Source organism: Ascaphus truei, chromosome 4 (assembly GCF_040206685.1).
Source record: "Ascaphus truei isolate aAscTru1 chromosome 4, aAscTru1.hap1, whole genome shotgun sequence".
Classification (NCBI taxonomy): Eukaryota; Metazoa; Chordata; class Amphibia; order Anura; family Ascaphidae; genus Ascaphus; species Ascaphus truei.
The window spans coordinates 388328235-388340400 of record NC_134486.1 but is presented as its reverse complement, the minus strand read 5'-3'; the positions used below and the strand labels follow the sequence as shown (position 1 = coordinate 388340400).

The following is a 12166-nucleotide window of genomic DNA, read 5'->3' as shown; positions in this document are numbered from 1 at the left end:
CCTGGTGCTCCCTCCTGCCCTGGTGCTCCCTCCTGCCCTGGTGCTCCCTCCTGTCCTGGTGCTCCCTCCTGCCCTGGTGCTCCCTCCTGCCCTGGTGCTCCCTCCTGCCCTGGTGCTCCCTCCTGTCCTGGTGCTCCCTCCTGTCCTGGTGCTCCCTCCTGCCCTGGTGCTCCCTCCTGCCCTGGTGCTCCCTCTTGCCCTGGTGCTCCCTCTTGCCCTGGTGCTCCCTCCTGCCCTGGTGCTCCCTCCTGCCCTGGTGCTCCCTCTTGCCCTGGTGCTCCCTCCTGCCCTGGTGCTCCCTCCTGCCCTGGTGCTCCCTCCTGTCCTGGTGCTCCCTCCTGCCCTGGTGCTCCCTCCTGTCCTGGTGCTCCCTCCTGCCCTGGTGCTCCCTCCTGCCCTGGTGCTCCCTCCTGCCCTGGTGCTCCCTCCTGTCCTGGTGCTCCCTCCTGTCCTGGTGCTCCCTCCTGTCCTGGTGCTCCCTCCTGTCCTGGTGCTCCCTCCTGCCCTGGTGCTCCCTCCTGTCCTGGTGCTCCCGTCCCCGTCCCCTTGATGTGGAAGATGAGCGCGGGGGCGGGTAGTGGTGATGCACTTCTGGCTGGTCGGATCGCCGGCCTCCCTCCCCCCCCCCCCCCAGGCACTTACATCCGGCGCTGCATCTCTTGCTCCACTTTGTGTGTGTGTGTGTGTGTCTGTCTGTCTGTCTGTCTGTCTGAGGCGTGTGTGTGTGTGTGTGTGTGTCTGAGGCTGTGTGTGGGTGTGTGTGTGTGTGTCTGAGGCTGTGTGTGTCTGAGGCTGTGTGTGTGTGTCTGTCTGGTGTGTGTGTCTGTCTGGTGTGTGTGTGTGGCTGTCTGGTGTGTGTGTGGCTGTGTGTGTGTGTGGCTGTGTGTGACTGTGTGGCTGTCTGGTGTGTGTGTGTGGCTGTCTGGTGTGTGTGTGGCTGTCTGGTGTGTGTGTGGCTGTCTTTGTGGCTGTCTGGTGTGTGTGTGTGTGTGTGTTGTGTGTGGTGTATGTGTGTGTGTGTGTGTGTGTGTGTGTGTGTTGTGTGTGTGTGTGTGTGTGTGTGTGTGAGTTTGTGTGTGTGTGTGTGTTTGTCGTGTGTGTGTGTGTGGCTGTCTGGTGTTGTGTGAGTGGCTGTCTGGTGTGTGTGTGTGGCTGTCTTGTGTGTGTGTGTGTGGCGCTGTGGCGCTGTGGCGCTGTGGCACTGTCTGGCGCTGTCTGGCGCTCTGTGGCTGAGTGTTGTGTGTGGTCAGTGTGCGTATTGGTCTGTCTGAGTGTCTGTAGATCAGTGGCTGTGTGCAGGTAAGAGAGAGAATGGGGGGGAGAGAGAGAGAGAATGGGGGATGGGGAGGGAGAGAGAATGGGGGGTGTGAAGGGAGAGAGAGAATGGGGGGTGGAAGTAGAGAGAGAATGGGGGACAGGGCTGGCAACGGGGGTCTGTCGGGGTTGGCGTCCCAGGCCCGGGTGAGTTGGGGCCCACCCACATGTCAGTCAACCACCCTCTCACCCACTCTCCCTCCCTGTCTCCCTCTCCCTGCCTGTCTCCCTCTCCCTCCCTGTCTCCTTCTCTGTCTCTCCTCTCTGTCTCCTTCTCTGTCTCCCTGTCTCCCTCTCTGTCTCCCTGTCTCCCTCTCTGTCTCCCTGTCTCCCTCTCTGTCTCCCTGTCTCCCTGTCTCCCTGTCTCCCTCTCTGTCTCCCTGTCTCCCTCTCTGTCTCCCTCTCTGTCTCCCTCTCTGTCTCCCCTCTCTGTCTCCCCTCTCTGTCTCCCTCTCTCCCTCTCTGTCTCCCTCTCTGTCTCCCCTCTCCGTCTCTGTCTCCCTCTCTGTCCTCCCCTCTCTGTCTCCCTCTCCCTCTCTGTCTCCCTTTCTGTCTCCCTTTCTGTCTCCCTTTCTGTCTCCCTCTCTGTCTCTGTCTCCCTCTCCTCTCTGTCTCCCTCTCCCTCTCTGTCTCCCTCTCTGTCTCCTCTCCCTCTCTGTCTCCCTCTCCCTCTCTGTCTCCCTCTCTGTCTCTATCTCCCTCTCTGTCTCCCTCTCTGTCTCCCTCTCCCTCTCTGTCTCCCTCTCCCTCTCTGTCTCCCTCTCTGTCTCCCTCTCCCTCTCTGTCTCCCTCTCTGTCTCCCTCTCTCTCTCTGTCTCCCTCTCTGTCTCCCTCTCCCTCTCCTCTTTGTCTCCCTCTCTGTCTCCCTCTCTGTCTCTGTCTCCCTCTCTGTCCTCTGTCTCCTCTCTGTCTCTGTCTCCCTCTCTGTCTCTGTCTCCCTCTCTGTCTCTGTCTCCCTCTTCCCTCTCCCTCTCTGTCTCTGTCTCCCTCTCCCTCTCTGTCTCTGTCTCCCCTCTCCCTCTCTGTCTCTGTCTCCCTCTCTGTCTCCCTCTCCCTCTCCTCTCTGTCTCCCTCTCCCTCTCTGTCTCCCTCTCTGTCTCCTCTCCCTCTCTGTCTCCCTCTCTGTCTCCTCTCCCTCTCTGTCTCCTCTCTGTCTCCTCTCGTCACCCCTCTCTGTCTCCCTCTCCCTCTCTGTCTCCCTCTCCCTCTCCCTATCTGTCTCCCTCTCCCTCTCTGTCTCCCTCTCTGTCTCCCTCTCCCTCTCTGTCTCCCTCTCTGTCTCCCTCTCTGTCTCCCTCTCTGTCTCCCTCTCCCTCTCTGTCTCACCTCTCTGTCTCCCTTTCTGTCTCTGTCTCCCTTTCTGTCTCTGTCTCCCTCTCCCTTTCTGTCTCTGTCTCCCTCTGTCTCTGTCTCCCTCTCCCTCTCCCTTTCTGTCTCCCTCTCCCTCTCCCTCTCTGTCTCCCTCTCCCTCTCTGTCTCCCTCTCCCTCTCTGTCTCCCTCTCCCTCTCTGTCTCCCTCTCCCTCTCTGTCTCCCTCTCCCTCTCTGTCTCCCTCTCCCTCTCTGTCTCCCTCTTCCCCTCTCTGTCTCCCTCTCTGTCTCCCTCTCCCTCTCTGTCTCCCTCTCTGTCTCCCTCTCCCTCTCTGCCTCCCTCTCTGTCTCCCTCTCCCTCTCTGTCTCCCTCTCTGTCTCCCTCTCCTCTCTGTCTCCCTCTCTGTCTCCCTCTCCCTCTCCGTCTCCCTCTCTGTCTCCCTCTCTGTCTCCCTCTCCCTCTCCGTCTCCCTCTCTGTCTCCCTCTCCCTCTCCCTCTCCGTCTCCCTCTCTGTCTCCCTCTCCCTCTCTGTCTCCCTCTCTGTCTCCCTCTCCCTCTCTGTCTCCCTCTCTGTCTCCTCTCCCTCTCCCTCTCTGTCTCCCTCTCCCTCTCCCCTCTCTGTCTCCCTCTCTGTCTCCCTCTCTGTCTCCCTCTCCCTCTCTGTCTCCCTCTCCCTCTCTGTCTCCCTCTCTGTCTCCCTCTCTGTCTCCCTCTCTGTCTCCCTCTCCCTCTCTGTCTCCCTCTCTGTCTCCCTCTCTGTCTCCCCTTTCTGTCTCTGTCTCCCTTTCTGTCTCTGTCTCCCTCTCCCTTTCTGTCTCTGTCTCCCTTTCTGTCTCTCCCTCTCCCTCTCCCTCTCCCTTTCTGTCTCCCTCTCCCTCTCCCTCTCTCCCTCGTCTCCCTCTCCCTCTCTGTCTCCCTCTCTGTCTCCCTCTCCCTCTCTGTCTCCCTCTCCCTCTCTGTCTCCCTCTCCCTCTCTGTCTTCCCTCTCCCTCTCTGTCTCCCTCTCCCTCTCCTCTCCCTCTCTCCCTCTCTGTCTCCCTCTCCCTCTCTGTCTCCTCTCCCTCTCTGTCTCCCTCTCTGTCTCCCTCTCCCTCTCTGCCTCCCCTCTCTGTCTCCCTCTCCCTCTCTGTCTCCTCTCTGTCTCCCTCTCCCTCTCTGTCTCCCTCTCCCTCTCCGTCTCCCTCTCTGTCTCCCTCTCCTCGTCTCCCTCTCCGTCTCCCTCTCCGTCTCCCTCTCTGTCTCCCTCGTCCCTCTCCGTCTCCCTCTCTGTCTCCCTCTCCCTCTCCGTCCCCCTCTCTGCTCCTCTTCTCCCTCTCCGTCTCCCTCTCTGTCTCCTCTCCCTCTCCCTCTCCGTCTCCCTCTCTGTCTCCCTCTCCCTCTCCCTCTCCCTCTCCCTCTCCGTCTCCCTCTCTGTCTCCCTCTCCCTCTCTGTCTCCCTCTCTGTCTCCCTCTCCCTCTCTGTCTCCCTCTCCCTCTCCCTCTCTGTCTCCCTCTCTGTCTCCCTCTCCCTCTCCCTCTCTGTCTCCCTCTCCTCTCCGTCTCCCTCTCTGTCTCCCTCTCCCTCTCCGTCTCCCTCTCTGTCTCCCTCTCTGTCTCCCTCTCCCTCTCCGTCTCCCTCTCTGTCTCCCCCTCTCCCTCTCCGTCTCCCTCTCTGTCTCCCTCTCTGTCTCCCTCTCCCTCTCCCTCTCCGTCTCCCTCTCTGTCTCCCTCTCCCTCTCCGTCTCCCTCTCTGTCTCCCTCTCCCTCTCTGTCTCCCTCTCTGTCTCCCTCTCCTCTCCCTCTCTGTCTCCCTCTCTGTCTCCCCTCTCCCTCTCCCTCTCTGTCTCCCTCTCTGTCTCCCTCTCTGTCTCCCTCTCCCTCTCCGTCTCCCTCTCTGTCTCCCTCTCCCTCTCCCTCTCCCTTCTCACCTCTCCGTCTCCCTCTCTGTCTCCCTCTCCCTCTCCCTCTCCCTCTCCCTCTCCGTCTCCCTCTCTGTCTCCTCTCCCTCTCTGTCTCCCTCTCTGTCTCCCTCTCCCTCTCTGTCTCCCTCTCTGTCTCCTCTCCCTCTCTGTCTCCCTCTCTGTCTCTCTCTGTCTCTCTCTCTCTCTCTCTCTCTCTCTCTCTCTCTCTCTCTCTCTCTGTGTGTGTGTGTGTCTCTCTCTCTCTGTGTCTCTCTCTCTCCGTGTGTGTCTCTCTCTCTCTCTGTGTGTGTGTCTCTCTCTCTCTCTCTCTCTGTGTGTGTCTCTCTCTCTGTGTCTCTTAACTGCCGTATACCTACACCGAAGTAACCTACCCTGCTTTCTTCCAGATCTGACTCAAGTTTCACGTGGGAGACATTGGAAGACAGATAGGGAAAACCTCCCCCTCCAGTATAGTACCTTGAGGGACTGCGGATCAGGTAAGATCCCAGGCGGGATTGGTGCTTTAGAAATTGTGAAGAGGGGGCGTCCTGACAATGGTTAAGGGGTACAGAAGTCATTCACATCTGGCTTTTTTTGTTGTTAGATTAGTGAGGCCATCCCACACACACACGTGCACTGCGCGTAATTAGGACTACTGGTAGTAAAGTATAAGTGTAATACAATAAATAAACTGTTAATGTAAAAAAAAAATTGTGTCCCGGTTTTTCATTTCAAAATCTGGTCACCCTAGAGAGAGGGAGAGTCTGAGAGAGTGAGAGGGAGAGTCTGAGAGAGTGAGAGGGAGAGTCTGAGAGAGTGAGAGGGAGAGTCTGAGAGAGTGAGAGGGAGAGTCTGAGAGAGTGAGAGGGAGAGTCTGAGAGAGTGAGAGGGAGAGTCTGAGAGAGGGAGAGTCTGAGAGAGTGTGAGGGAGAGTATGAGAGAGTGAGAGGGAGAGTCTGAGAGAGTGAGAGTCTGAGAGAGGGAGAGTCTGAGAGAGGGAGAGTCTGAGAGAGGGAGAGTCTGAGAGAGGGAGAGTCTGAGAGAGGGAGAGTCCTGAGAGAGGGAGATTCTGAGAGAGGGGAGAGTCTGAGAGAGGGAGAGTCTGAGAGAGAGAGAGTCTGAGAGAGGGAGAGTCTGAGAGAGGGAGAGTCTGAGAGAGTGAGAGGGAGGAGTCTGAGAGAGTGAGAGGGAGAGTCTGAGAGACTGAGAGGGAGAGTCTGAGAGGGAGAGACTGAGAGGGAGAGACTGAGAGGGAGAGACTGAGAGGGAGAGACTGAGAGGGAGAGACTGAGAGGGAGAGTCTGAGAGGGAGAGGGAGAGACTGAGAGGGAGAGACTGAGAGGGAGAGACTGAGAGGGAGAGACTGAGAGGGAGAGTGTGTGTGTTTGTGTCTGTCTGTCTGTGAATGAATACAGACACCAACCCACAGTCAGTGAGTCACACACCCAAGTGTCAGTCACACACAAGTCAGTCAGTCACCCACCCAAGTGTCAGTCACCCACCCCGTCACCTACACACCCCCACACCCACTCTCTCTCTGTCTAGTTAAAATTATGCCCCCCCCCCCCTGAAAACATTTCTGCGGACGCCCATGATGCATGGGTGGCAGTTTAGCCAGGGTCTGGTTTAGAATGGCAAAAAAGGCAGATAAAAAGAGGGACATGTAGATCAAGAGAGGACAGAGTTGTATTTCGTGACCAGGTTGTCCGAGTCTGGAGCAGAGCAGAGAGAGGAGAGGGTGGAGCGCAAAGTGGAAGCAAGAGCCGGTAGATTAATACAGGTGTGCACAAACTGGGGGTTGCGTGATTTTTTTTGGGGGGGGGGTGCAGCGCTTACCGAGTCCCCATGCTCTTCCTCAAAGCATTTAAATGAAATGCCGGGGAATCGCTCGCGAGGCCTCTGTAACTCACTTGATCTCCGGCAGTTTCTGGCGACACGGCGTCAAAATTAGCCCGTGGGGGTCACTTGACATGACATCAGAAGACGCCAGACAAAAGGTCAGAGCAGGCAGGGGGAAGCAAGCAGTGGGGGAGAGCAGGCAGAGGGGCGCAGACGAAAAAGTTTGCGCACCCCTGGATTAATAGACAGGTCTCTGCAGAAACGAGGGATAGAGGGAGGTGCAGAAGGGGAGAAAATGAGATGAGATGCTGGTCAGAGAGAGGAAAAGGGGAAATGGGGAAATCAGAGAGAGAAGTTTTTGGTGAAAATGCACATGCCATCGGAACTCCCCACCCCTCTATGGCCCGGGCCTAAGAGAAGGTGGTGAGTGTCTGTGACAGACAAACAAGAGAAGTGTGCACTCACAATGTTTCCTTCATAATGCTAAGGGAATTGTATTTCTGTTTTTGTTTTTTGTTTGACAGTTTTAATTGCACTGAATCACAGATCGCATACATGCTTCATTTATTTTAACCCTTTAGGCCCTTTCACATATTTTATGATATTTAGTCCACAAGACAATGAGTCATATTATGCATTTAGTGTAAATACCTGATACAATAGAGTTTACCTTCATGGGGTTAGCAGGCTCGAATTTTGATCTAAAGGTGGAACTAAATGCCTCCTTCGTTATAAGACTTAGGATCAAAATGTAGAATTTCACTAATAAATTGCAAGTCAATTTGGGATTAGCACAGGATTTCTGTATTTGTTTTCCATAAATGTTATGCCAATTCTTTTTCCCAGCTGCACACTCCGTGGAGGTATTGAATGATTTAGTGTTACTCGTGCATTCCATTATAGGGGTAAGTCATAGCTCACCTAATTCTGTTTTGCCCAACACATACCTAAGCAACTTGTCCTACTGATAATTAGTGCTAAGGTTAATCAACTATGTAACTAATTAAGTGTTAATTACAGAAATATTTAAATGGTGTTGGTTGCTTTCAAAGACTGAATCAGGAAACCCAGGTTTAGGTGAATCTCAATGTCTAATGTGTGACACTGTGCAGTGTGATTAGTGTGTTCTGGGCTGTGGAGGTGGGCGTGCATGTGTATGGAGAATGGCTGCTGTGAATGATTAAATAACGTTATATGTGATTCACATTTTTGTTCATCCTGGTCCTGATCATTTTGAACATAGTGTTTATTTATATGCAGAGTAAGAATGTGTTCCACTGATGTACAGTATTAGAAATATTTACAAAAGAATATAAAATACAAGCAATGTGCAGTACTATGCAGTACTATGCAGTACTTTTATGCTTTATCGTTAGTAATGAGATGGTAAATACTCTCCTACAGCAACATTGGCAGTTATACTACCAGGTAGCAATTTGCTGAGCTGTAAACAAGTTTGGCAATAAAGGCACAAAAGGTTTGTGGCCAAAAACTAATTTACAATTAATAAAATAACTTTTGTTAAAGTTCTTATCCAACTGACTAGATAAACTTTATAAAATACTTATTTATTGCCAAAACTTTAAAACCACATCTTACATTTCTGTATTATTCTCTATTATTGTAAACATAATAAAAAATAAATAAATAATTTAAAATCATGATTGAGAACCAATAACTTCATATACTGTATAATACCTCATAAAATGGAGATTGCGTGATAGCTAGTGAGGGACATGTAAAGTGTTCCTATGCATTGGATTTGTGTACTAGTATTAGATATGTGCTCCAAAAATGATGCTAATTGAACCGTTTGAGTCCGTCACTCTGTGCGTCAATGTATCAAGATCTTTGTATCAGTTTTGTTCTTCTTGCATTGGTTAGTGACTTGGGGGGTGGGGGGGTTGGACCAGTTTGGATAAGAGTAGCGTGGAGCAATATTAAAATGAGATGTATCAGAGTCTGCATCCATATAATGGAGCAGAGTTGTGTACATTTCATCTGCCAAATCCGAGGAGGTGGAAACTTCTTTTGCTCCGCACTACATATTACGAGATCAAACGATAAGCTTTATGCACATGGAGAAGGCACAAATTGCCCGCAAATTACCTTTTTGGCTTTGTCCCAATTGATAATGTACAAACCGCCCAGGGAGAGGGGGGAGAAGGGGGGTGGGGTTGAAACCCTTCGCTTACAGATAATGTTGCAGTGTGAAAAGGGTTAACATGAAGGCCATCCCTTAAATCCTTCTGTAAAGAAGCATTTCCCTTTGACTGAAAGGTCAGAAGCACATGGTGTCTGCAGCTGAACCGTGTTCATTTCAGCTTCGGGGCCCACTGGTCCACGAGATACATACCTCTAAAAGGTAAAAATATATTAAGTTTAATCAAAACTGTTGTATATTGACATAAAATAATTTCATATTCCCCCACTGTAACTGGGCTAGTCCTGTTACACAGGATTATTGGATTCATATATACTTATAGTCCAGTACTGGGGTTTCCAAAGGGATTGCTTTGCCCCTGGCAGACTCTCTAGCTCCTGTTTATACTCACAGCTCCAGTGCAAGTTCAGGCTCAATGATCCAAACCCAGATCCTTTTCCTTGGAACTAGTGGAATGCCAGAAGCATGCGTGGAAGTGACAGCCCAGGAGCAAGGGCTGAGTATATACCTTCAAGCAGAGACTATTTCATGTACACTACGTTTAAGACTGTTTCCTTTACTTATGCTTAAGCTGAACGAGCTGTGAGCACTTCTGGCTGAATAAAAAACAAGATTTTTGATTCATCTTAGTTCCTGAGCCCTACCCCTCTGTATCCCCGCCACACACACAGACTGTAAGTGTACTCACACATCAGGTACGTGTATGAATCTGAAACATCACTTGCTGTGTGATATGTTCCTTTACTGAATAAAGGTAACACTTTTTCAACACCAAAGCCATGTGTGCCATATGATGCTAAACTGGATTCACTACTAATATGTGAGTGATATGCTTGCTATGGGATTGAGTGTGGCCCTTTATTTGATTGTTCCTATATATTGCTGAGTGTGAACGCACTCTAAGGGGTTAAGCACCTCTCCTGCTGAAGAAAACAAGGACTTTTAACTCCATGCTGTGGTATTTTGGGGACATTTCTTCCTTGCTGCTTTCTAGGGTATGGATGTGAGTAACGCAAAGTTTAACTATAACTATAGTAACTAAAGTAATGTTAAATCCCTGCGTTGACTATAACGAGCATATCATCAGCATTTATCTCTGTTATAGTAACGTAAGGGTTTGTAACGGCTGAATACAGCACTTAACGCAGCTTTGAGGATACCCGTCAGCTTTTAACCGAACCTCTTGTTAAATTAACTTCTTGTTAAGTCAATAACAGAGCTTTGTGAATCTGGGCCTTAATATTTCCCACCGGTTTATGAAGACATCACCGCCTATGCTAAAAACAAAGCATTTGCTAGGAATTCTTTGTAGTTCATATACTTAATCTGCGTCCATAGTGGTTCCGACGGTCGCACGCGCCAATTTCAAACCAATGGAGGCCTATGTGCATGGGCATAATGCGTGCATGTGCCGAAGCGACCAATGCGTGGCAAGACAACATTGTTTGTCTCTAGGTCACGTGAGCGGTTCGCACCAATGAGGGCGAACCAGCTCCGTGATGTCACGGCCACTACCCCGACACGCCTCCCCATTGCCCGTGTCTGCTCTTTGAATGCAGTCCTTCAATCGCTGGAGAGGTAAGCGGGCGGGAGACAAGACATGTGGTCGTGCTCCCGCTTACCATTGACAAGGCCTTAGAAGTTGTTATCCTTATGGACCATTCACTATATTGGGATTACCTTGCTGGTGCTAGCGTCTCCTCAAGAAATTCTTCTATCTTGTTCACATCAGTCTTCACCTCCCCGTTATAGGTCAGGAATGGCGGATGAGTTCCTGGTGCCAAGTTATGCAGGTCTGCTGGTTTTCTGTAAAGGTGAGCACAGCATCATGAAACACTGTAATAGTAATGTGCTGTCTCACATAACTAGTTACAACATTTTCTCTTTAAACAGATTTAAACCTCTCCCCAATCTTCTTCCCAATCAGATTCTGTATTCCGAAGTCCTCCAATAGTTTTCTCTCCTGAAAACTCAATACGTTTTTGGGAGGATCTCTTGTGGTTTTGTGATTCCCTAACAATTGCTTTTAACTCTATCCTGTTCAGGGCAATTTAGGAATCAATACACTAACAGCATTGTTCACATAACCAGATATCAATCATTAAAAATTATATTTTATTGTATGGTCTGGGATATTTGGCATTATACTGTCCACAGTTACTACATGGTAAAAACTATATATCTATCCAGGTAGTGACCATGCACAAGCATTGAGGGGAAAAAAATAAGACTTTTTTGGAGTAGTATATCAAGCTTGTGCAGGGGAGACTGTATCTGTAAAAGTAATTCAATCACAAATTATCCACTTTTATTTTTTGGCGTAACACTGGAATAGGGAATGCCGATAGGGGTTGGTCTGTGCATCACTGATCCATCTGGTTATAATCACACTTAATTCATAGGCAGAACAAACAGCGACGTACTGATAAAATTGTTTAGCTGCAAATAAAAGAAAGATTTGCAGTGTGGCCTCCAAGTCTCTCCTCCTCTTCATCTCCGCCAGATGATGTCAGCGGACGGGGCGATGCCTGTGCTGCTGTGTAGACTTCCTTTTTCTGTGTTCTTAGAGATACTCAGGAAGTCCGGGGAATTAACCCTACGCATTTCGCTTCAAAAACTTCTTCGGAGTGATGTCATTTATTATTTTTAACCTGATCAATTAAGTAAAATCTATATGGCTAATAAGGAATGCAGAATAACAATATTATAACTAGCATCACAAAAAAGGTGAAAACCCAAATAGTAGATTTATACATGCTCCATTCAGAGAAGTAATTTTTTCCCCCAAGCTGTCGTAAGGGAGGTTAACATAGAAATGTTTGAAAAATAGTACAAGAAGATCTAGAAAAATTGGAAAAGGGAAAAAAAACATAGAAAGAAAAATCTAAATACGCAACAGATCGCAGCACTTAAGGAGTTAAGTAAAGATGACTCCATTGCTATAACACCAGCTGATACGGTGGGAGGAGCGGTAGTCTTAGATAAAGACCAGTACATTATAGAATCACTAAGATACCTCCACATATATTATATTAACATAATCCAACAAAAAACTGTGAATTTGAAAACTTGCTAACAGTAGGATTCAAAAGCAGAGTCTTAAGTTAAAAAGAACTTGTATTTGTCATTAAACTTCCCATATTGATAATTTTTTATCACCTACCAAAACTACACAAAGATAAGCTTAATCCCCCAGGATGACCTATTGTTTCAGGAATTCAATCACTGACATGAAACCTATATTGATTTTTTTCTTAAACAATCAGTTATGAAGTTGAAATCTTACCTCAAAGAAACAACACAGGTAATGTTTTAGAACAGATTAAATCGAGGGAAGATTACTTTCTTATTACATGTGACGTAACATCACCTTGAGCCTCACAAGGAATGTGAGGCAGCTACATATATTTTCTAGAGAAAGATGTAGGCTTGGATATTACGCAGATTGATTTAATTGTTAAAGGGATATGTTTATTCTTACACAGAACTATTTTTGGTTTAACAAAGAGATTTTTCTACAAGTCACGAGTATCACTATGGACACCAGGTTTCGCCAAGTTATGCCAATCTTTTCATGGGCATGTGGGAGGAGCTAAACATCTGGCCTAATAATGAATACAGTGCAAACCTGGTGCTTTGGAATCAATATATAGATGAC

The 12166-nt window shown here is 49.3% G+C and overlaps 1 protein-coding gene across 5 annotated transcripts in view; it reads right to left on the bottom strand.

Moving 5' to 3' along the window:
- The window catches only part of CLIC5 (chloride intracellular channel 5), a 191804-nt gene that overhangs the window by 25414 nt on the left and 154224 nt on the right, over window positions 1-12166 (bottom strand). For all 5 annotated transcript variants that reach the window (XM_075598545.1, XM_075598544.1, XM_075598547.1 and 2 more), the window contains one exon: window positions 10189-10314. In XM_075598545.1, coding sequence (XP_075454660.1) covers window positions 10189-10314 — 126 coding nt within the window. The remainder of the gene's footprint in view (window positions 1-10188; window positions 10315-12166) is intronic.